A 24,423-nucleotide genomic window follows, 5' to 3' on the forward strand; every position below is an offset into this window, starting at 1 on the left:
CGGGGCGCGAGGGGCCGCGGCGCGCGCGGAGCCGCTGAGGGGCTGCGGTGGCGTTTGGTCGTCGCCGGGGGCAGCCCCCTCACCACGTCCCTCGCGGCTCCACCCGCCACCCCACGGCCCGGCCCTTCGCGCCCGCCCACGAGTGCTCCACACGGGGCAGGGTTGCCGGGTCTCGCTTTAATGAGCTCATCTCCAGCTACACAAAAGCCACCAGCGGACATTGTTTGATTAAGCTCACGAGAAGGAGGCTGAATTACAACGCTAACAGTGCAGCCCAGGTTATGTTTCCTCCTGGCTGCCGCCTCAGAGGATATGTTATTTAAAATGTTTTTATTGGCCCTGGCGGAATTTTTTTAACAGCGTTAAACTGCTCACAGAACAGCTAAAGACAGTCCGGAGAAGGGGAAAAGGTGCTGTCCGACACGCACGCGCCATCATCCCCTCCACCGACTCCAGCAGTGCTCGGTGTTAGTTGGTTCTTTTGCTTTGCTGTCTGGGTTGTTTTAGTTCCTTCAGGTGTATTTGATTATATTTAACACTGCTGTTCCTGCGGTTTCTGGTTTCTACGCTGCATGCTGGCGTTAGTCAGAGTCAACTTGCTGGTCTGCCCCTGCCGCCTCAGGACTGTGCTTGGTTTTGACATACTGCATGGAAAGACTCACGTATACGCGGACAATAAGAATTACTTTAACTTTAGCACAGACTCACAGAAGCGTCTGGACCCAATGCTAATTGTACGCATGCTTTTGTGTACTGCACGTGTGCGCATTCGTTGAGGAAGGTGAACCACCGTGAGCTAAGGCAGTAAAGCACTTGCTACAGCGACAGAGTACCTCGCAAACGAATGCTGGCCCTCCTTATGCCACTTGGAGAAGTTATTCACTCCTCAGAGTTAGAGGAGCTATCAGAAAAGGAAATCAAGCACACCGTAGCTGGTCATAGAGGCACAGATGGGAATAGAATCCAGATTTCCTGAATTCCAGGTAGTGCTTTACTCCAAAAAACATAATTTAAAGTTTAAAATAACCAAACAAACCTTTTCTGCCTCGATGCCTTCCTCAGCTCCTTACACTTATCCTGTTGTTTCCAGTTTGGGTCCAATTGTGATGGTGCTAAGAAGGCCCAGCACCTTTCACAATTAGGCCCCTCATTAGGAATAAGGAAAGTATGAGGGAGGAGGATCTCTGTTCTTAAAAAAAGAAATAAAATTTAGAAAGGATTACAAATTACATTAACCCTCTGCTAATTATTACTATTTACACCAGTTAAAATTAGTTGATGTCATCTTGAATCAAACAGCCAACTACTATGCAAAGTAGGCCCAGAGAAAGAGCCCAGCACATACACATAATATCAAGTTGATGTTCAGGACGTGTTTCACCAGAGGTTTCTCGTCCAATGAAGCCACTGGAGGTTCAGGTTTGGTCGGCATCACGTTCTCAGAATTGTCCTGTTTGCGTTCCATCCCACAGAGCCACAGAAAGACTGTCGTCAACTTAGAGCTCTTTTTGGTATTAGTTGTACCTAAAATGACAATAAATAGTGAGGTAAAAATGTCACCAGTAGAACAAATCCCAGGAATGTATCAGTATGATCCTGTACAGTGTGTTTTGATATTACTGTATAAAAATGCATCATCATTCATTAAATGAATACAAAAGCCCCACCAAGATGTAGGAAGCCCTTCAAATAACAGCTGCTTGGGGCTGTAGTGTCTGTTTCATTCTTCCCTGGAGATCTGAATTCAGATTCTGCTGTTCTCAATATTTTAAGAAACAGTAACAGTAGACCAAACCTAAAAGCTTATCTGTGACTGCTTGACGCCAATAAGCTTCCATTTGCTTGTGCATGCTCTGGTCCATTTAGGGTTACTCCAAGCCACGCATTTGTAAATGGAGTTCTCCCAGCTTTGGTGTTGGTTCGGGCATATGTAACTAAATACTAGGAAGGTAATGACACCAAGTGAGACTTCCCAGCAGTTGGGAAATCTGCGCAATAACTCATTAACTTACTGGCCTTTTCAGTATCTTTTTTTAGGTCTCAGGAATACACAGCAAAAGCTGCATAGTTACATAAACAGTGTCCCAAGCTTAGCAAAAACAAGTGATGATAATCATGGCTGGAAAGTGCAGAATGAGTTGCTATGCATGTGGGTACCTAATACCGACAAGTACAAGTTTTAAAAAATGTAAATCCTCCTTCACTGATCTGTCAAGAACTCCGCTCAGGGCTCTGTGTTCTCCCTGCTGCTAGAGCCGATCAGAAAACATCACTGAAAAACAGAAATGGAATTTCATGAAAATAATTGTGACTGTCTTCCGCCCCCCCCCCTTTTTTTTTCAACCAACTCTCCTTGCAGCAGGTGCAAATAGCACTAGTCTCTAGCGCAGGATAATGGCCATGGCTCTCTACCCCATCTATCTCCTTTCCTGATTTCAAGCATATGTAATGCCATCAAGAGATGTAAAAGAAGCTAAACTTCTGCTTAGCTAAAACTGTCACGTAAAACCTCTTAGCGTACCCTGAAGATACAGAAATCCAGAGGAAGCAGTTTTAATGTTTCTTGTCTTCAGAGCCTTTACCTAATACTTAGGGTTGTTAATTGTAGGTGTTACTGAGTATGGTTTTGGAGCACTTACATTTATTATCATTTGAACTATTTTCAGAGGCAATGCTTATATCAATCTGGAAAGCTGGACGCTCAGCTTCACACACTCCATTTCCAGCATCAGGGGAAGTGCTGACTGCTAGGTCTTGCTTGACTGGTAGATCCCCACGTGTGAACCAGGTAAGCCGACTTATCTGATGGCATGAAGAGTGGTGTTAAAGAAAACTGCTCTCATGGTTGTTTAAAGGACTACCTCAGCAGTATAGCAGCTTGGAGAGAGAATACTTTTCTTTAAGGGATCAAAATCTGTTCCCCAGCTGTGTTGGAGCAGGTGAGCAGTTAAGTGCTCTGTTGGTAACTACAAAAGTGATGGCTGCCACTGGAGTTCTGCATGTTGATTCTAGTTTAGTATGGAACGTGATGGCTGTTTATACAGATATACTCCCTGAAGGATGGTATTCTTCACTTTTTGTTACTGAGGATGAGGTGTTTCAGCATGGGTCCACCACTGGATGGAGACTGAGAGCAGGTCAGTGGGAGAAGGCCAAGAAGAGAGCAAAAGAATGGAAATCGTGGCCAGTGAGGAAAAATTCAAAGAACCGGGGTTGTTTAGACAAGAGAAGACAGATGGGAGATATGATTATTTTCTTCAAATATGTAAAAGACTCATTAAGGAGGAATGTTCTTGATGTCCATGGCTGGCTGACAGTAAGGAGTGAGCACAATTTGAAGCTAGAAAGATACAGGTTGGAGATGAGGAAAAACTTCTACTGAGGGGGCAGATAAGCTCTTGAACTGATCGCACACCTCCCCAGGCACTTTCCATCACTGGGGATTTTTAAGAATAAGTTAGCCACAGGTCTTTCAGAAATGTGTCAGGTATAGTTAGTGCTATCTTGAAACAAGAGGATGCACCAGCTGTATGATTTCTAAAGGTCCCTTCTGGCCCTACCTTCTACCGTTTCTGTTTTTCTGTAGCCTTAGTGTGTCTATAGAGAATAGTCAAACGGGCACAAACCTGTTCCAGAGGAAGTGTGCTCTCTGCCCTTGATTTCTCTTTTCTGCAAGGAAAAATGGTTCCTCACTAAATTAGTAAGAGAGTTGATAAAGATGATCTAGAAGCTGGAATCTCTTGGAAAATAGAGGGAAAGAGCTAATTTGTCATGGGTTAAACATACATGTTTGGAATTAAGATTGGCTCTTAGCATCTACTGTTGACCGCTCGCCAGGGTGGGACTCTGGATTTGTGGGACCAAAATCTTAAATGGCAAGGCAGCAGGATGCTGGAGCAGAGAGGGAATTGCATTACAAGTTATTGCAAGCATTTTCATAAAAGAATGAATGGAAACCTCAGTTTCCACATTACTCATCTCTACATTATTCCCGTGGATATAATGTGGGGCATCCTGGAAACAATTTAAAAGTAATGAAAGAAATCTAAGGGAGTGACGCACCATTTCTTCCGAGGGGGGTTCTGTGAGCATGCTCACAACCAGCACAGTGATTGTAGAAATCGCAGCTAGGACCATGGAGAAGTAGAGATAGTGCATGTATTTCACCACACCTGGTCTGATGTCTGTCTCTCCACACTGGGGCTCTGGATAAATGAAGTCCAGCACCAATCGAATGACGCCCAGCAGCAGCCCAATCACCAGGCCCCAGAATGCACCCTAAGAAATTAAGGTTATTCTTTATTGGAACAAGAAACAAACATCCAGTCTGTACCCATGTGTGTTCTTAGGCTATAAACTGGCCAGGCTTTCTCCTTGCTGTGTTAGGGGGCCTTCCCTCTCTTCTTTTTCCTGCTCTTGCTGTTTATGTAGATCCATTGGTGCTGTTACAGTAACCTCGTATCTCTTCTGTGTGGGGTCAAATGGATCCTTACTTCTGGTATAGAGGGAAGATGCAACATCTTATGCCAGAATACTTGGAAGAGTGATATTTGCATCCTAATGGTTGTCTTAGCCGTGGGGTGCTTATAGCTAACTACTCTCTACCTAACAGAAGCCCTTTAGGGAAGTTTCCCAGATACTCCAGATCCTAGCTTTCCCCTTTTCCCAGCACCATTTCCAGTTACTTATTGGAGTAACTGGACTCCTACTGCCATTTCGTCTGCCTCCTTAACTCCCTGGGCTCACTTTGCTCTCTGCAGGCCCCCTGATGCAGATGGTACAAGTCCATGTAATAAATGACTGCATGGCTAATCAGCCCCTTAAAGGCTCCAAGATTTGTGAAGGACACTCTGCAATTGAGTAATGCAATCATCCCACTCTTTCTGAAATGACAGTGGAGTCTTTGGAAAACAGCAGGGAATACTCCCTCCTGCCATGGGCTGATTGTTGCTTGGGCTTTGCAGTGGACTGGGTGCATTCATTCTCCCAAACACCACAAGAGGAGCCAGAACTGCAGCCTGGGGCTGTGGTTTGAACTGCAGGACTCTCATGAGGACAGAGAGACCACAAAGGCAACTGTGCTGAGCGCAGCAGAGTTGTTACCTTTTCATTCGCTCTTTTCCAGAAGCAACCCAAAATAAACACCATTGCCACTGGGGGCTGCAGATAGGAGCTGATCGACTGCATGTAAATAAAGAGCTGCCCTCCCTGGCCAGCCTGTACCAATGGGATCCACAGGATGGATACCACAGTGAGCAGCAGCACAAAGATCCTGTGCAAGAAAAAAGATGCTGTTATTGTTCGCTCAGACCTTTCTTTTCCGATTGTTCAGACTGCAAGTCTCGTAGCGAGAGCTCTTGCAATAAGAGGGCTTCCACTCCAGTCCTCCAACAAACCTGTGCAATATGTTTCTTTCCAGAACTCAGCCCTTCTTCGCCTGTATTGGATCCCTTGCCCATTTTGCATCACTCAGGTTTCCCCAGGCATCATCTCTGGCTGTTCAATTCATGCCTCTGTCTGTGTGTCTTGGTGCTATGAAATCTTGGTTTTACTCTACTAGTGTTGACTGACTGAGCCAGATTCTCCCCTACCATCTAATAAGAAGAGTGCAAGAGTGGCTCTAAAGAAAAATGCGGTCCGATTCTTCTCTCATTTTTTCCCGTTTGATGCGGAGCAACAGATATTGAAGATACTGCACAGTGGCAGCAGGGAGCAAGGTGTGCTGACAAGGTTCTCTGATACAATGTGGCATGTCCTAGTTTTCCTTACCTGCCAACAATCATGAGCTCCCACTCGGAACAGCAAGGCCGGAAATGTTTCCAGAGGTCCATGGTGAAAATGGTACTGGCGCTATTAAAGATGGAAGTCAAGGAGGACATAAGAGCTGCTATCATCACTGACATCATCAGGCCCCTAAGTCCTGGAAGCAAAAGGAGAAGTGCAGCCACTTGAAGGACAGTACAGGTAAAGACCAGATGCAGGAAGGTCAAGCATCTTATGAACAAAACCTCTCAGATAAAAACTTGCAGCTTCCTTCCTTTATTCTGACCGTACAGCCCACATCAGGCACTCAGGAGCCTCGGACAGCAAGGGGATTCACAGGCACAGTGACTCAGACTTCTTCCTTTCTGAATGGGGACTGCAGAGGCATTGCTGGCTGACTGAGAGGGGCAGAGAAAGCAAGAACCTATCTATTCACTGTTCTGTGATCGTCTTCCCTTTGGGGTGTCTCAGTACACTTGGTTTTGCAGCTCTCAGTCTTTAGAGGATTTGCTACAGCCTGGAGATAGAATTGGATGTGCTGAATGTGGGATATGTTGCTTCTCAGCTAGGGATAGATGGCAAAGATAGATGGAACAATTGTAACGAGGCTGGACTTCTGCATAACTCCAGCTCTAGGATGTCCCTGAATTCTTCTCTGAAGTGGAACAGGCTTTAAAAATGTTTTTAGTTCTGATTTTAAAATGGCCAGTGATAGGGAGGCCCTGTGTACATTGCTTTAACAGTTGATTTTTCTCACTGTTAAATATCTGCTCTTTATCTTTCATCTGAATTTGACTGGACTAGACCTCTGGACCCTGGATCATCTCCTCTCTCTCTTGTTGCATGCTATCTCTTTCCACTGTCTCACCGAGCCCAATATAAACCCCACTGAAATTATAGCTGCAGGGTACTTTCTTCTTTGAACATTTTTCACAGGTATCTTTCCATTGTCTTTGAACATTTCTCACAGATATCTAATCTGTCTGTGCCAGCACTGATAACCAAGCTCCTTACCTACAGGCAGAAGTTCTATGACCAGCTTAGGGTAAGCAATATCAGAACAGCCAGATGGATTGCCACAGATTTTTCGACAAATTTCTGGATCTGCACAAGCCACCAGATCTAAAATAAGCAAGGGGGAGTGAGAGGCAATATTCAGTAATCACCAGAAACAAATATATCTAAACTATAAGCTAGTCTACTGAATGTTGTAAACTGTTCTCTAAGAGATACTGGATATTGGAAAGCTTAGAAATCTTCCAGCAAATAATGCAGGACTATCTGAACACAGTGAGAGAAGAGCAGCACTGGGCTTCCCCCTTTTTCCTTTTTTTTTTTCTTCCACGCAAAAGATCCTATCAATAGAAGTAGCTGACCTGTCTTGTATGTCTACTTCTTCTCTAGGAATGTTGCTCGTTTGAGAGTTAAGGCTATCTACCCACTTTTGGCACACCCCTTAGTGGATAGGCATACGCACAATGTTCTCACCTAAAGAGCAGTTTACAGCGGTCAGGGGTTGTAAAGGTGGTATACTAGGTGGTATATCAGGATTTCTCCGAGTGCTTCAAACTTGAATTCCTGGAAGAGTAACATTTTGGGTGCAGGAGGGGCCTGAGTGCATGCTCAGAATGCAGAAGAGCAGCTACAGGTAGCAACTCAGAATAGATCAGCAAGATTGCTGTGAGAAAGGATGATAGCAAACTGCTCTAGCACACATAGCAGTACATTTTAAAAGAAGCTGTCTAGGGTCTCCTGCATGAGGATGTGCCGTTTGCAATTGAAGGAAAATATCTTCATATTTCGGGCATTTGATGCATTTCAACCCTTTAACTTATTCTGCAGTAGTCACAGTCAGTGACAAATAGAGGGAACAGTTCTCTCCTTCAGCACTTACCTGGGAAGAGAATCCGGCTGATCATGCCTGGCATTACCATCATAAAGAGGGGCAAAATTTTCAAGTAGGAGGTCATCAAGGAGCCTCCTTTGGCATGAGAGAGGTTTTTAGCAGCCAGAGACCTTTGAACGATGACCTAGAAATTAAGAAATCTGTTTGGTCCACTGTCTTGCAGAGAGTAGCTAGCTGTAGATGAGGTGATACTGATTTCTGTTTGCAGCCTGCAATCTCTGGCAATGCAGCATGTTACTTCAGAGTAAGAATTTATTGTCAGCTGCACAGGTACAACAAGCATGCGGTCTGTCACTGTCATAACATCTGCAAGGTGGGGAATGCTCTTTACTCCACACTCAACAGAAACTTATGGCTGGATCATTTTCTACTCTTTGGCACAGATTTCCTGCATTATTCACATGTATACTTTGTTCTCCTCTAAACTATTGAAATCTGAGCAGGATGAAAACAGAGCTTGGCTGTATCTTTATAATTCCTGCTTCAGATCCTCTGTATCTTACAGGAGTGTAGACCTGAAAGGCGCTTTTTGTGTCATCAAATCCAAGCCTTTGCTTATGCAGTATACCATGTTATATAATCTCTTTCTTAAACTACTCACACTCCATCTTACAATTTTCTTTTCATCTTTTGTTGGAGGCCTCTCTGACCTGTTAACTATGTCTTGTAAGTTCAGTAGCCCTTCTAGCAAACCAGACCGAGTCTTAAACTAGCAAAATGAGTTAGATAAAAGAATACTACAAGGACATCAGAAGATTGTTTAGGGCTTCATTTTTGCTGGCTCTGATGCTCTCACTAGGAGTGATGGTTATCAGTCCCCTGGAGAGTTGAAAGAGTGTGAATTCGCATGTGATTCACAAGAAGTGAAAGACTGGAGTTCAAAAACTTTCTTTCTAAGAGAGTGTGAATGAGACTGGGATTAACCCCTCACACACACACACACACACACACACACACACACACATTCTCCCTCCTTTTTATGTTGAAATTATTCCCAAAACTCTTAGTTGTGCATATCAAGCTTTGCTGCTTTGGGTTTGAAACCATCAAATTTTACTGAATTCCTATCAGAAATCCTCTGATATATATCCTATCCTGTTATATTTCCTATCAGAAATAGAAAAGCAGTCCAAATTTTATTGCAAATTCAAGGTTCGTAATTGGATTCAAGCACCGAATAACATACTCTTGAAACCAAACAAAAGAGCTGATTTTAAAGAAATAAGCAGTAACATACCTGGTCTGTGCACCAGTACCACAGAGACGGGATGGTCATTCCTACCAATACTCCTGGCCAAGGAAGATCAGAGGTAACAGGATCTCGAAAAATGTGAAAAGCATCTTCTCTTGGTAAGCCGCAGCTACTGTTTTCCTTGTGGTTGCTAGGAATGGCATTGAAATATTTTGTCTGCAAACCTTCAAGGCCGCCAACTTCAACAAAGCCTAAAATAGGTCATAAGAAGTAGTTATCACATCTTAACAGGTTTGTACTCTTATTTTCAGTCTCTGTAGTTTGCTGTGGGTGATTTTCCACAAACATTCTTTAAAATCGGAAGCTATTGACTTTAACATGGGGCTGGATGATAGCTTAATACTATAAGTTTGCTGACTAGAGAAGTTGCTTGTTCCTCTATAATATTATTTCAGAATGTAGTTCTTCTTTAGATACTTTTCATGGACTAGTCGTGCATTTTTACCATATAAAGAACTAATGGAAGATTATTTGTATGTGCATACATTATAACGGGAACATATATAAAAAAAACAGTTCGCAGAACAGCAATTAAACAATCTGTTGTAATGATCAAACGTATTTGTAGTATTTGATAAAGCATCATAGTTTTAGTAATAAAACCCCAGGGAAATACTCACTGAAGATCATGAGAGTCACAGCCCCAATCAGCATGATGAAAGTTTGCAGAGCATCTGTGTATATTACAGCTGCCAGGCCACCTATAGAAAAGAGAGAAGCAACAAACTGTGGGAAATTGGATTAGTTCTATGTCATAGCATTTTACGATTTAAAAAACATTTTGACAAACAGTGTAATCTGAGAACCTTGCCTGGCATGCTATCATGTTCTGTAGTGTGTTTTGATCACGTTGTGGTGTAGTTCGACCAATTGCTGTGCATGGCACTTTGGCTGAAACATCTCATGTTTTGAATCATAATGAGTCACACTTTGTCACTAGAAAGCCAAAGTCCAGTATAAATACTTCTACGGGAAATGCTTGGGAAAGCTCCAAGACAAAACCCAAGCTGAATAAGGAGGAAGGAGGGGATCTTTACAAGCAACATCACCAGGGGTGAGCACTGGGAAAGGAGAAACCTTTCTTTGTTTGAGATTTGCTTCTTTCGCCTTGCATGGCTTTTTTCCATTTGGCCACTCATAAGCTGTGAAAGGGCACCCAAGCATTGACAGTGCCCTCCGCATTACACCGTTCATTATGTCAAGCACTCATACCTCCAAAAAGCCCAGAGGGAAAAGGTATTGTGCAAATGCCTTGAGTACAGCTTCTCCTTAGGCCAGGGCAGACATGCATCCATGTCTGGTATGGCCTTATAAATGGCACTCATTTACTCTTACCTGGTGAGTAATTTTTTTGAAAGGTGAATTATCAATTGCCTTTTTTCTTTTGTCCATACTCATGGCAAAGAACAGACTGCATGGAAAATCCAGGACTCCTATCACAAGCATGAGGATGCATGGTACATTGTATGAATATACTAAACTCTCTAAGTAGGATATGTAATGCGGCATAATGTCTTTTGCATGATCTGAAACTTAGTGACATACCTGCAACAGTGTAAACAGCTGTGATTGCCAGCAAGCCTATAACAGCGATATAGAGGTCCCAGTGTAAGGCTTGCTGAATGAAGAGGGCCCCAGCATACATATCGACCTAGTGAAAAAGATAGTTATCAATCACAGTTGCAATGATGATACTGCTGAGCCCCCCTAAGCTGGTAGTGTCAGGGAGCATGAATGTTAAGCTGACCAAGCTGCTGCTTTTAGTGAGACCAGCTTGGTTTGTTACTGCGTGTGACTCTCTGATTTCCCTTGATGTCTTCTCCAAAAGGCATGTACCTCTGCAGCCCCACCTCCTTCCTCCAACACCTTAAAACCAGGCTCAGTTTAGCGTTTGGATTTTATTATTATTGGTCTTGGAGGGGACGGGGGTGAAACTATCCCAAGAAAGGTATTTGTATGAGCTGCGTACGCTTCTCTTTCCCCAGAGTAATGAACAGACAGCTGAGAAGTCAGTGAGCTGACTGGGTAGAGCTGCACAGGCTGAAAACTGAAGCACCCTTAATGTGCAAACATTCCCCCCCAGGGTGTCTTAAGGCCTACCACCAATTGGAGCTCAGAAGTTTGCCATAATGCGAATTCTTTTCTGATGACACAGTGACAGAGATTGCTGCTGACAGTGAACTGATAAGAAAGAGTATCCTCAGGGCTGGGGGGTAAGCCACTCAGCGGCCACCTTGTTCTGCAACTATGTGAAAATGCTGCATTTTAGGAGAGCTTTAGGATAAGCAAACTGCAGAACATGGAAAGGTAGATATAAAGGCATCTGAGCGACCCATTTTCTCTCTCAGGAATCCTATCATTAGAGATTTGCATCAAATGGTTGATTTTTTCCTAAAAAGAGAACCCGAGTCTAGCTACATGGTGCCCACATGAATACTGTGAGTAACGTCAGTTGCAAAAGGAACATTAGCAGGCATGTGTCAGACTGCTCTTCCCACTCTGGCCCTGTACATAAAGGAAAAACACTGGCAGAGACTTTTCTGATTTTACCAATTCATGCACTGTTGCATAGTTAATAAATAGCTAGTGAGGTGCTGCACAAGGGTTGATTCAGTTATTTATTCAAGGCACTACATCAAACAGGAGCAATAAATTACTGGACTCCTTTCACCTGAAGGCATATCAATGCCTACGTTGTCTTTCATCCTGCATATAACAGTGTTTGGTATCTATGCAGGGAATAAATATACAAAGGGAATAAACCAAGTAAACTAGCCAGACATGAAATCTAACAACAAACACATCCATGCTGACTGCTTAATTTTTGAATGGATTATTGCTCAGTATATTAACCCTCAGCTTTCCCTCCTACTGTAGCACACATTCAGATCCTTCATGACAAAAAAAATGTGACTCTCTTTGTTTAGCTTCTCAAAATAATTATAGTCTTATCATCTTCCTGAGGTATTTTTGGGCACCCTTCCCTGTACACCCTTCCCTGTACCTATGAAGAAGGGCCAGTAGTTGCATTTCTCAGTCTCACTGATTAGTACACACTTTCAAAGTGAATTTAATTCAGCCTACTTTAATTTTTTTCTACTTACTGATATTTTGGTGAATATATAGATGAATAAGTAGAGAATTGCTAGGAATATCTGAATTCTTTTGCCTCCAAAACGTTTCTGCAAGTACTCTGGCATGGTAGTAACCTATGTGAGAGAAAATACTGTTAGAGAAGGTGCTATACAGTTACCCCCATAAATTGCAGAGGGCTCATTCACAACACCAGTGTGGAGGTGGGTAGTTCACACTAACAGAAGTCCAGATGATGTTCCTGTCAGTTACACTGTTTTGGCATGTGGTTCTCAGCTGCCCACTTATGCCAGCGTAACAACTTAGCAAACACTTGTCTTTGCTATAATGGCGCTGTATAAACTATGATATGAGGGCCTCCATCTCCTCGGAAGATGGTGCAATTCTATCCTCTTTATTCCTGGCTTTATCTGAATTCTGGCCTCCTTGCCTGAGCCCCTCCTACTGTTTCCAGGCGATATCTAATCTGCAGGGCCCTGTTCTGTAATAGTCCAGACCATAGACCAGTCTAATGCACCATGGTTTGCTCTCTGCCTTCCAGAACAAACACAGGTGCACTAGGGGATGGTTAAACCCATGAGCCAAACAGGTGGTTTAAAAATCAGCAAATCATGGATGCACACAAGGCATCCCATTTACTTACTCCTGCTGCTATATAAATTGGAAGGAATAGCCAGGCCAGCACCAAAACGCAAAACATCCCCTGCAAAACAAGTGGAAATGAAGGTCAAAGATGCTGGTCATTGCTGTGATCAGGTGGATTAAGCACATACGTACACCCTGGGGACACGGGCTCAGTTAGCTCTCAGAGGCCTCAAATCACTGACAGCTAGTGGTGACTTCTAGCTCCCGCAGTAGGAGTCTGAGCCTTTGGAGTTGCCAGATCTAGATCCTCGTGTGGTGATGTGTGGGTACTCACACTTTATGAGGAGCTGCCATATACAGCAAGGAGTCAACTATGGCGTCCTGCATAGTCACCAGTTTGATCCTATACTTACCCAAAGGTGACTTTGCCCAATGGTAACATGTCAGAGGATTGGATGTCTCCTATCCTCTAGTAAGAAGATACAGCTGATGGAGGGCTCTTGCTCAGATATTGAACAGACCCGAACAATCTTAATTCAAAATTATATAATACGGAAACAGCTTTGTGCTCTTTGTGCAGAGAGCTGCAGGTGGATGTACATTAGTGCAGCATGTAATGACCCCAGCCAGCTTCCAGCATTCTTGAGATATGCTTCTGCCTTGCCACACTCACGTTCCACTCGTAGGCTGTTGCAGCAATTCCTGATGCTGCTCCTGACCCAGCCAGACCTATGAAGTGGCCACTTCCAACATTACTAGCAAATAGGGATGCACCCACCTGGAGAAAGAAACAGGAAGTCAGATCTGGCCTTGGCATAAAGCATTATTCTCAGGCCTGGTGTTAGGATATAAACAGGGTGGGTTGGTGTTCCAGTGCATGCATAAGCCGCTGTGTGTTCATTCCACAGAAGTTATACAGTGACGCTGTACCTCCACGCATGACTACAGGGAACATGAAATCCTTTTCACCCTCTGTCACCTTCTTTTTTTGCCTATATGCTCAGTGGCTCTGGCACCCTTCTCCAGGTTCTTTCATGCCTTCACTGCCTATTGCTCATCTGTGGGCATGTTTAAGACCATCCTACTTCCAAATCAGTATCTAATCTTTCACACTGGAACAAAGCAGCAGGTGAAGGTAACAAATGGAAATGTCAGGTCATCAAACCCTTATTAACAGATACTGGCTTACCAGACCAACCCAAAATGAAACACCCCACCTAGCAGACTGGCTCAGTGTAAAGCTGCATCCAGTGCAGGGACCTAACAGTTAATTCCTAGAAATCTCCAAAACAAAGCATGCCAAAACAGACAGGCTTTGCAAGCCACAAAGTAGGATCTAGCACAGGGCCAGGGCTGTGACAGGTGTATTGCAGCAGCAGCTTCATTTCCCCAATCTTGAATATGGAAAAAAAAAGCCAGTATTATAACCGGGCCTTTGCAAAACATGGAAGTCATCTTTTGTTCTGAGTGGAGAAATGAATTCTGCTGGGACAAAAGTGCTTTTCATCTTTACTGTAGCCTAGGGGCACAATAGGTCTAACAAAGATACTTACAGGCCACCAAAGCATCTCTCCTCCAGCTAGAAAGTAGCCTTTTACAGTGCTTCGCTGTGTCTTCCACATGGACTGGGAAAGCAGAAAAACAGAACAAAAGTTTAAGCAGCCCCTTCAATTGCTGCTCAGAACATTACCAAGCATGCAGCAATTGTCCCAGAAAATTCTGTACTGTCATCCATTGAAAGCGAATAGTTTTTTTTAGACTAAAGAATCTGCAGTTACTGCTTAGAAATCCTGCAGGGCAAAGTTCTGAAATGAAGCATATCAGGAAAGAGAGCTGTAGAAGGACAAGGGGAACAGCTGGTGTGGTGAGCCATGCACAAATTTTTCTATCATATCAGCATCCTGATTAAATGTTTTCTGCAGTAAGGAAACAACATCAGTCCAGATCCATGAGATATCCAAGCAGATTTTGGACAAGAACTATGGACATCCCTAATTATCAGGTGCAGCCAGGAGAAATGCTAGCTATTATACATATTACTCATGGACTCTTGTTCTTCAGAGATTTTAGTTACCTTCATACAATACCATCAGAGTTATGCACCACGTTTGAAGGGAGCAACTACTCATCTCTGTCTTATGACAGTGGCTTGTTCTTTGGCGGCTATGACAAAAGCCATGACAGAAAAATGTCTTTCTGGCTTAATTATAAACAGTATTTTTAATTTATGGAATCTGCTGTCGGGACCTCACTGTGGACAAACATAGATGATTTATAGGACAGCATTTGTATTGAATTCTTTCCTAGTTGAACAAAACATTACTAGTAGTAATACTTTGTACTTACACAATGGCTTCCATACAAGTGTTCTCAAAACCTTTGCAAACACTAGAGCTGAACAGCCCTCCTCTAGAGTAGCAAGGACACTTCCCCAGATTGAAGTGAGGAAAAGGACCTGTAAACTGTGTTTTTCAGCTTGTTCAGTTGAATTCAGTGAAGTGTGGCCTAATTCAAGCCGACATAAAATAATTTGAGACTTAAACTGCCATATTTTTCAGTGTAACAGGGCACATAAGAAAGCTTTTAGTGGTATCTGCTTACCCACAGTCCAACAGCCAGGACAAATACAAAATACAGAACAAGAACAACAATGTCCACAGAGTCCAAGGTCTTCTGGGGAAACCCATCCCACTGGGGAGTCACAGATGATGGAGTGCTGCTGGTGGTCTCCATTATTTGTTATGCAAGCTGAATAGTTTTTTGTTCTTGATGCATCTACCTGTTAAGAAATGGGTTTTGTGGTTATGTGAGGATGGACTGCTGTGGCAGCACAGTGAAGATGTTGACAGTTTCTTGAATAGTTCAGCAGTTACCAGCACCGCGGTTTTGACTGCGATGCTGCTCATGCTAGTGCTCTGGAGAGGGCTAATATCTGGCATTTGTTTCCATTCATGAATCCCTTTAATCTGTGACATGAAGGAAGCTGTCAGCAGCCAGGCAAATTATGGATTGGTTAGATTTCTTTTGACTTGGATAATTTGCCAGCTGGCAGAGAAATAGACGCACTAGAGAGAAGGAGTAAATAGCTGAAATAGCCAGAGGAAAGGACTGGGAAATGGCAGAGCAGAGGGATCCTGATCCTACTATCATCATGCAAATCTAGCATCCTTCAGCACGGTGGTACTCTCAGTGGGTGGAGAGCAAGAGAGCAGCCCTGCTTTACAGGGTGGGAACAGGTGATCTGGAGGAGCCTGTAGCTCCCAGTGCAGCAGCACTGCCTGGACTGGCCTTGGTGAGAAGCCACTACTGCAAAAGTGCTGTCGAAGATGACGAAGAGCCATTAAGATGTAAATACGTGTGAACTATTCCAAGAGTCAGTAGAATTTTTTCCTCTTAGCCACAGAAGAGCTGGAGCCTGGGTGCAGAGAGTATTTGAATTTCCTCTTGAGTAAGTCTGAGTTCCTGGCAAGCAGACACTGCCCTCTCCACTCCCTTATCAAGGATACAGAATGGCAGCCTGTCACCAAGCAGAGAGGCAGATGTACCCTCTGCAGTGCTGGAATGAGCCTGGAGGCACCAGAGATGATCAGCAGGTATCACTGATACACAGGATAGCAGTAACAGGACTGGCACAAACTGACAGAAGGCAGAGGCATTTCCTGAAGGTAAGATACTCATCTGTTTCCCACATAAATAAAAGCTCATTTTCTTTTCCAGAAATGCCTAATGGAGCACCACTGAATGAGCAATCCCTGCAAGAGCTCTCTGGACCCCTTCAGGGTTCCCTGTAGTGTAAATCTAGTGCTCATTGGAAGAAGAGGGCAGGATAAAGCCCATGCAAGGAGGCTGGCTGGGTATGTGAATTGATATAGTTTCGGTTCTTCTTTTTCCTCCTCTTTCCTTTCCTCATCCAGGCTACACCTTGCTTTGAAAACAAAATGTGCTAAATGGTGGTTTAGCATGGGCAAACAGTGACCTCAAACAGCCAGCCTCTGGCTCCATGGAGGCCTTTGAAGGTCACCCAGAGATCCCTGTGATCCAGCACCTCACTGCCATGCTCTCTAACCAAACAGGGAAAAGATATAAAATGTTCTTTCTCTTACCCTGCAAGCCAAGGAGATGGTTCCTTTGAACAGGGCAGACCTTCCACTCCCGAGGCTCAGTGCTGCTTTACAGCCTGCTCAGCTCTGAGCTTGCATACAGTCATTTCCGGGACAGCCGGGCCAAGTGTTTGCTGCCTCTTGATCCCTTGTCATGCATATGCAGCTGGTCAGGTTCTTTGGCCTCTATTGCACTTGCAAGGTCACGTTATAAGCTCCCCCCCCCCCCACCAAAAAAAAAGGTTGGGAAGCATCAAATGAAAAAGGTGGGGCATGGGAAGGCTATGTGGTAACTTGCCCTGACTGACCCATGGCAGAGGGAGTGTGTGCCCTGCACCAGAATTCAGCTCCCTACCATTGATGGTCTGATCACTGTGCTGTGAAACTTGAAAGAGAGGAGCAGTCAAACAAGTTCTTCCTCTGAACACCCAGTGCTCTCAACAACGCACAGACTGAAACAGCCACCTTGTTTTTGGGTCAGGTGTTTACAGTCATCTCCACTGGCTTCACCCATTTGTTAATATATTAAATTACAGCTCTGACCATCAGCTGAAAACTGCCCTTAACTTACCTGTTGGCTAAAGAATTGCCTGAAGTGCAACTAATTATACTTGTACATCAGTGGCACTGCCATTTACTTAATGCCTAGATGTATGAAAAGAATCAAGAGAGAGAATTGATTCATAAAAGCTTGCCCAACATCTTTGCATATTGAGGCAATGTTGCAAATGCACTGGAGATTGAAATACAGAAATTTCATTCCACTAGGCAGTATTCAAAAGTGCAAGTTTTAGCCTGTATCCCTCTTGAACACATTCCTCTAGCATATTCTCTGCCTGAAGGAGTAGTACTGGACTCATGCATTTACAAAAAGGTTGGGCAATAAGCAGTTTTCCAGTGGAAGATACAGTCCCATTATCTCCTTTCCACAGCGAGCAGATTGTGTTCTGAGACATCAGCAACTTACAGCGCAAATGCCAAAGATGATACACGGCTGTATTCTGAGTGACTGACAGTAGCACCAGTACAGGGCTAGGACCTGGGAGTTGCATCTTGACAGAATCTTTTCTGTGCCTTATAAAGTCCTGGATCCTACTGGTTTTTAATTCCGTGGGAACTTTTGTCTTGCAAGGATGCAAGACACTGACAATCAGATGATCGGTAGTATCTTACCTCCTTAAGAGGCAATGTATCTTGGCTCTCGTTGAGCTTCTACTGGCATGCTTAACCTCTAACTTAGAAAAGAAAAATGTGGTTTGGTATGCCAGCGTTGGGAAGTTGCTAACCCCTTTTTATCACCTTCTACTTTCTCTTCTGCTGCTCTGATATTGCCAGGTTTCTTTTCATCCCAACACATTTCCCATATCACAGCCCATAGCCAGGTGTTTAGCACCTGCAATACAGTTATCTCTATTCCCTACATATGCTTAATCTCATGCAGGATTCAGCCTTGTATACAGGAGTTGCTTTGTGTCTGTTCCTCTGAAATGCATGAAGATCTAGGGCAGAACACTGCAGGCATTTGTAGCGCCCATCAATAAAGAAAGGAAATCCAGATAAAATTCCAAGACCTGAGGTATGTCTGCAGATGCTTGTTTAAAGATCTTCCTGCAGGTTCCCCAGACACGGCAGTGACAATGGGCATTAGAAAAAAATTAGTAAACCCTGCTGCTCTGATTTCAAATTCTGTCTGTGCCATGGCCCAGTGGAAATTTTGACGGTTTTGTTAATTCAGCTCACAGCTCTGTCTCCCTTAGTTCCTGGCACAAGCTGCAGTGCTTTCCCCGCCAGAGATTCTGAGGAAAGAACATCCGTGGCATTGAAATGAACCTGTTGAAGCCAGCCCTTTATCAATGGTTCTGGGAGAGACGGCAGCCCACGTGGGTATCTGGTAACCCATTGGATTTGTATCACTGACTCTTAAACAAGATTTTTTAAAAACATTCCCAGTTCCTGCACCTTCTAAAAACACTACCAGTTGTCAGGGATAAAACTCAGTCTAGAAGCAGAACCGAACCCACAAATCAACCAACACCTCCCCAGACACGAGGTAGAAGCTGAAAGGGAACTTACTGCGTTCAGCTGGGTCTCATTCTGTTCACTTGCACTAGGCACCACCAAGCTTCTGCCAACTGACAGGCAGCTTAAATATTGCCAGAGAATTGGGATTTGCCAGCAGAGCTGTTAACAGTGTCACAAGGAATGAGAAGGAATATTTATAGTCAAAGTTAAACTAATTGCCCGAAGTTACTCTTTCAGTCCCCTACTCCTCTGTGAGAAGTATATTATTTTCACTATCAGGGCTCATGGGTCAAATTCCAAAGAGTGCTATTCTCTTAAGCAATCTGTGCAGCTAAAGAAGGGGCAAGTAACAATAAAAAAAAAAGAAGTTGGACCTGATGTCCCTTCAAGCTGACATCACAAGACATAGGAGGGAGCTGACAGCTAGTCCTATGTCTATATTTATGACTAAGCCTTACAAAGATTAACAGTCATCATGGGGCTGGGGTTCATAACTCATTTCTGAGTCTGTATTTAAATTCTAGAATTGGGTCCCCCTCTGAGAACAGGTTGGAGCTTTTGGCTGTGGCATCATCTCTCTGAAAAAACCTGATAACCATTTACAGTCAAATAACATGCAGAGAATAATGCTGAAGAGGAATCTTCCAAACTAGCAAGAGACTGTGGCAGGAGGCAGTTCATATGCATCTGAAATAAGGGGTGCTAATAACCTCATGGCAGCATTACCTGAGAACCCCTGTGTCTGTGAGCATTTGCCAGATAACCAGCTAGCTAGGAGAGCTCTTTGAACATGGGCACTATTCCATTTACAGGCCTAATCCATTTCCTGATGGTGGAGATATAAATCAGAATTTTAATGTATGTAATTCCCTAAGGGCATGTTTTACTGGTGAGTCCTCAGCTCTTCTGTAATGCCATGGTGAAAGTCTCAGCCAAAGATGTAGAGCTGCCCAGGGATGCAGATCCCACACCACCACACATTCTTTGCAATGCCTGGGCTTTTCTTAGTGAATAGGACCTCTTATCACAGGTTCTGCTTTTTTGTGTGTCTGTCTCTCGCTCGCTCACTTACTAGTCATTTACTGTTGCAACTAACATTTTACCAAAACTTTTGTGAAATTTTTCATTTCTCTTAAAATTTCAGCAGCTAGAATCAGAAATTTGGTTTTTGCCATTACTTCTTAATTTTCTAGGCTGACAACGGAAGCAAGTTAAAGCTTTAAAAAAAATGCAGCCCAAAGCCTAAGAAACCAGAACGCAAAGTAGAAAAACCTGTAAGATTTATGTTTTAATCTTATTGTTTCACATTCAACTCACAATTCAGATGGACATAACTAAAGGTCTTTGAATCTTGTGATTAGAGATACTTTAACTTGCTCTGCTGGAATTTGGAAACTCCGATTTTTCTAAAATTGTGATAGAACAATGCAGAATGTCACGGGCTTCACATTCAGCATCCAGATGCCTTGTGCTAGCTCCCAGTCTATGCAACCTTTTTGCTTACTTCCAGCCCCTCCAGTTTGAAGGTTAGACTTCTATTTGTCTCTTTGGCATCTTTCATGGAACCCTGGAAAACAAATACAGATCACGGCACTTCAGACCTTTTCAAGATACTTAGAAGGCGGTTCGGAGATGTCAGCCTGATATTCTAGCCAGTCCACCTATTGGAGCTGTGATCATGTCTTCACCGTGACTTGACTACAGCTACTCATTTTCTTCTTGAGATTTTTCATTTCTTGCAGGAAATATTGAAAACCCTTCACTATTCCCAAATGTTAAATGTAGCCTTAGATTATCATGGCCTCTATTTTGCTGACACTTTGAGAGGACAGAACTAACATCTCTGAAGAGGAAGAGCCAACAACACGGCTGTGTTCCCAACAGTGAGCATGCAGCTGCTTCATGAGTTATTATTTCAAGGACACACTTTCCTGCGAACATGTGGATGACCAAGGCTGAAACATAAATTCTGTTAAGGATTGGCTGAACAAGGCTAAAAGGAGAGGTTCCAGCCAGTACGTTGTTTTTCTGAGGAAAAAAATTATTTAACATTTGGAGTTATCAAGAAAGAACAAAACAACAAGTGTGTGACTTGAATTATGCTGACTATCATGATCTAAAAAGCTGTGAAGGAGGCTTCGGGTCATCATTCCTATGGGTGTTTATAGCTTGCTGCAGCTGCACAGGCCATCAGCAGACAGGTGTGGCTGGGGGACTTACCTAGAATGTGCATCTAGAAGGTTTCATAGATGCACTAGACAGCTTGAATTCCCCAGGGGCTGCAGAACAGCCAGGCTTTATCAGCCAGGAACAGTTAAAGGAGCATTAGGAGAGGTTTGAGCACTTTAAATATATGTGCCTGGTGAATGACTTCTATCTGTAACATTTTTGTTAACTCTGTTTAAAGTCATTTTACAGTTGGCTCTGCTGCGGCCTCCAGGAAGCAACTACTGGTTGAGCAGACAGCTGTAAACAAGCTAAACTACAACCAGGAAATCTGATGCCGAACGAGCCCCTATCTATCTTCTGTTAGTGCAAAGGGAATAAATTGTTCCAGGGACATAAACTCAACTTCAGCCAAGAATTCCTTTTCAGAGGGAAACAATTCACTGGCTCATATGCTCACTAAATGTTTTCTTCTGAAGGCTGCAGAAAGAGTCCATACTATTTTAAAATTTTGCTGCTAATATTCATCATGCTAGCCAGAATACTGATTTATTGGCAATATTTTTCAGAATTATGCAGTTATTTTCCCCATACCACCCAAAATTAAACAAGGTCAGATTCTGCATCTATCCCTTTGAGATGTAAGGGGCCGATATTAAGACGGGCAGTCACAGAAGTGCCAAACACAGAATTCCTCACACCTTCATTCTATAGCTGTTGTACAAAGCAATTTTTAACAGAACATAGATTTACATGCAGTCAGGAGGCAGAAGGCAGTAGCTTTATTTTGGGAATAGCACATAGGCATTGGGTAGAGACTGAACTGTGAATATACATAGTCCCATTACCAAATAATATAACCGTATCTCGGAAGTTCTGATTCTTTGAAAATATTCACATAAAAATACTAAAGGGACTGGAGTTCTAACTATTTTGGAAAGTTACAACATGTAGCAAAATCTATATACAGCATTTTCACATTTTTAATGACAGTTTCAAAATAACCTCCGGTGGTTTAAATACTCAATATGTTTTTAGAAAAAAAAATAATTTGAATGCAGTGTGAAACATCCAAAACAGAAACTAGAGATGAGCATTCATTGACCTATCACCACTATCAGTGGAGAGAAAAGACAGAGACGGAGAAGGTTGGGCCTCCGATAACACAATGCTATAAACTACCTGGCACTTAAAGCTCTATAAACTGAAAACACTTGTGAAAATATACTTCACGTTCTACAGCAGGGTTTAAAAAAAAAAAAGAAAACCACGTGGGTATTGAAAACCAAAGATTTGATGATCATAAGGTCTCCCATAAATAATGCACCAGGTGGTGATTCTGTACTTTCAGCAGGGGCTACAGTTAAGAGCTCTTGCTCTGCCATTGAACGTGAAGAAGGTTATCTAAGCTACGGCTTTGCTGGAGCGCTTTGACAGCGTAGGATATTTGAGCATGTCAGATTTGAAAGGCAACAGATGCACTTTGCACAAAGTAATGCCTCACAATATTAACGCACTGTAATTTCACTGCCATAAAGCTCTTGGGGCACCGTCCCACCTGAAGGCGCATGTACTGACCACAGAATGCTGCTAGCCCTTTCATTCCAGAGGACATCTCAGAGAATTAAATTTATCAAAATAATAATCGGGGTCATTGAAAGATGGATATGTATGCTTTTAGAGTTCCCTGGATATATTCAGCACGAAAGAATGGTCAAATCATACATTATGTCAGATGGACTCAGAGGACTGCAGCCCTCAGGGATGAATGAAAAGGCGGCGTGCAATACATTTCTCACTGGTCTCTGGCTTGCCTCAGAAGCTGTACTGCAGGCTTCAAAGGACTCCCATTAATGCTTAGACTACCAGGGGTTCTGTACTTTCCAAGGAGGCCCCAAAATAGTCAGGGATTTATGCCTCCTGGCAAGTTCATGTAAGTCTAGTGCTGATATTAAATTCTCAGGAAGATTTCAAGATCTGCCAGTCATTGCCACACCTTCAAGCAAAGCTGACAGCCAGGAAGGACTCCGGGCCTTTTCTTGTTCTCTAAAGCAACTGTGTAAAATCAAACTGGATCCATATGTGTGAACATACAGATGTGCCGTAAAGGTTTCCTGGAAGGTTGTATTTCTTTCCATTGTCACTGGCCAATTGTGGCAGGGGATTAAAACCTCTGGGCTAACTCCTGCCCTCTCCACTAAGCCGTTAAGGTCAGTGTAAAACTCCAGCCCCACTTCACACTGCTCAAGTGCAGCAGGGCTTGGAGAAGGATCTGAGACTGGCTCATCAGCAGTTCCTCTTACGGGTGCCAAGGGGAGCACTGATAGCAGTTCTCATTCCCACGTGCTCCCTTCTTTGCTTGACCTGCTCCTGTTCCTTATGGAATCTGCAGCTGTGATCCACTCCTGGCCCCTGAGGCTGTTAGGTGGAAGCAGTGCCTGCCTGGGGGAAAGGCCTGGGCTCTGTTCTGCAAGGAAGGGGAGACTCTGTACCTAGCCACACAAGGGCTGTAAGAATATGGAAAAGTCTCCAGTGATTGCTGGTGCCAGTTAGGTGTGTTCTGGAAATGAGGGAGAATGAGATTTTATCCAATTGTGTCTGAAATCCATGATTCAGTAATATGCTGGAGATGGAGGATGCTACGAAAGATGTTGTCAAGACTAATATAGTGTTTCCCTTCATACACCTGTGCCTCACCCTAGCATCCATCCGTGGCCCATCTGTGGTACCTTTTTGGGGTCTAAATTGCCCCTTCCCCTTGGTCTGTGGTTCTGCTTGGTGCTAGCAGGTGACAGCAGCATATTTACAACCAAACTCAACAGGAGCAAATTGCACTTTGTTGGCAATAAATAGTTGCACCTCACATCGCCATGGGCCTATCACCAGGCAAGGGGGGAGGTCATCCTGGGGCTGCGCTGGCACTCACCAACCTGCACATCACTGAGTGCTCGCTGCAGAAAGAGAAAGAAAACAACGGAAGAGCATCAGGCAAAAGGCAGTTGGCATGGACAGGAAGGACATTTCAAAGGTACCAGCCACCAAGGACTTACTTCTCCCCTAAACTGCCCTATAACACCATTTCTGAAATTAGCCAGTATTGAGAAGTGCAGGCAAAACAAGAGTGACCCTAATGTGATTATGAGCTAGAACCATGTTTGGCTTCAGCTTCCCTTTATGGGAAATTTGATGCTTGTGCAGGAGGCTGAGCCCCACAGGCTGGACTCCTTAGTTCAGGCTGAGGTGCTTGGATGAGAACTGCAGAGATCGCTGCTTCATCACCCGTTCTGCTGCAGCTGTGCTTCATTTCTGCCCCAAGGCTTTCTGCTGGACACATTCATAAGACTTGCCAATCATTGCCATCTGCTTTGTAGTGCTGTGACGCAGCCTTCATTAACCAAAAACATCAGAGAGTAAAACCTTCTATTTTACTCTCTGAGGTGAACTCTCATCTCAACCTCCTGCACTAGCCAATCTCATTGTGTGTTAAAAAAATTTGCATTTTACAGACATTCAGGCACCCGTGCTCACTAAAAGTT

General features: G+C 43.6%; 2 protein-coding genes across 17 annotated transcripts in view; both read right to left on the reverse strand.

The window, feature by feature from the left end:
* Positions 1-157: 157 nt before the first annotated feature.
* Positions 158-19,533, reverse strand: SLC5A11 (solute carrier family 5 member 11). 13 transcript variants are annotated; one of them, XM_068908146.1, is made up of 18 exons: positions 18,773-19,533; positions 16,703-16,847; positions 15,201-15,378; positions 14,153-14,224; positions 13,273-13,377; positions 12,658-12,717; positions 12,026-12,130; positions 10,467-10,572; positions 9,542-9,622; positions 8,907-9,112; positions 7,658-7,793; positions 6,778-6,885; positions 5,770-5,920; positions 5,104-5,272; positions 4,063-4,278; positions 2,640-2,802; positions 1,346-1,524; positions 158-1,184 (listed from the first exon to the last, which is right to left on the reverse strand). In XM_068908146.1, the coding sequence occupies exons 3-18, from the start codon at positions 15,330-15,332 to the stop codon at positions 1,113-1,115; spliced, it is 2,061 nt and encodes a 686-aa protein (XP_068764247.1). In that variant the 5' UTR covers positions 15,333-15,378; positions 16,703-16,847; positions 18,773-19,533; the 3' UTR covers positions 158-1,112. The 13 variants fall into 13 exon arrangements, 11 of the variants coding, with proteins under 11 accessions (XP_068764247.1, XP_068764246.1, XP_068764248.1 ...); XM_068908145.1 differs by lacking the exon at positions 16,703-16,847; XR_011134648.1 differs by lacking the exons at positions 158-1,184; positions 16,703-16,847 and adding an exon at positions 3,627-3,669 and having other exon boundaries at positions 1,386-2,272; positions 18,773-19,156.
* A 2,113-nt stretch (positions 19,534-21,646) lies between these two features.
* GRID2IP (Grid2 interacting protein) overlaps positions 21,647-24,423 on the reverse strand; it is a 63,859-nt gene continuing 61,082 nt past the window's right edge. For all 4 annotated transcript variants that reach the window (XM_068908130.1, XM_068908132.1, XM_068908133.1 and 1 more), the window contains one exon: positions 21,647-23,838. In XM_068908130.1, the coding sequence (XP_068764231.1) occupies positions 23,767-23,838 (72 nt within the window). In that variant the 3' untranslated portion in view covers positions 21,647-23,766. The remainder of the gene's footprint in view (positions 23,839-24,423) is intronic.

This window comes from Struthio camelus, chromosome 15, assembly GCF_040807025.1.
Source record: "Struthio camelus isolate bStrCam1 chromosome 15, bStrCam1.hap1, whole genome shotgun sequence".
Taxonomy (NCBI): domain Eukaryota; kingdom Metazoa; phylum Chordata; class Aves; order Struthioniformes; family Struthionidae; genus Struthio; species Struthio camelus.

Excerpts from the sequence above, each read along its gene's own strand:
- SLC5A11 (XM_068908145.1), bottom strand. The coding sequence starts at position 15,332 with ATGGAGACCACCAGCAGCACTCCATCATCTGTGACTCCCCAGTGGGAT. Across the intron at positions 6,886-7,657 it reads CAGCCGGATTCTCTTCCCAG|ATCTGGTGGCTTGTGCAGAT; the intron begins GTAAGTGCTGAA and ends TGCTTATTTTAG. Across the intron at positions 5,273-5,769 it reads GAGCTCATGATTGTTGGCAG|GATCTTTGTGCTGCTGCTCA; the intron begins GTAAGGAAAACT and ends TTTCTTGCACAG.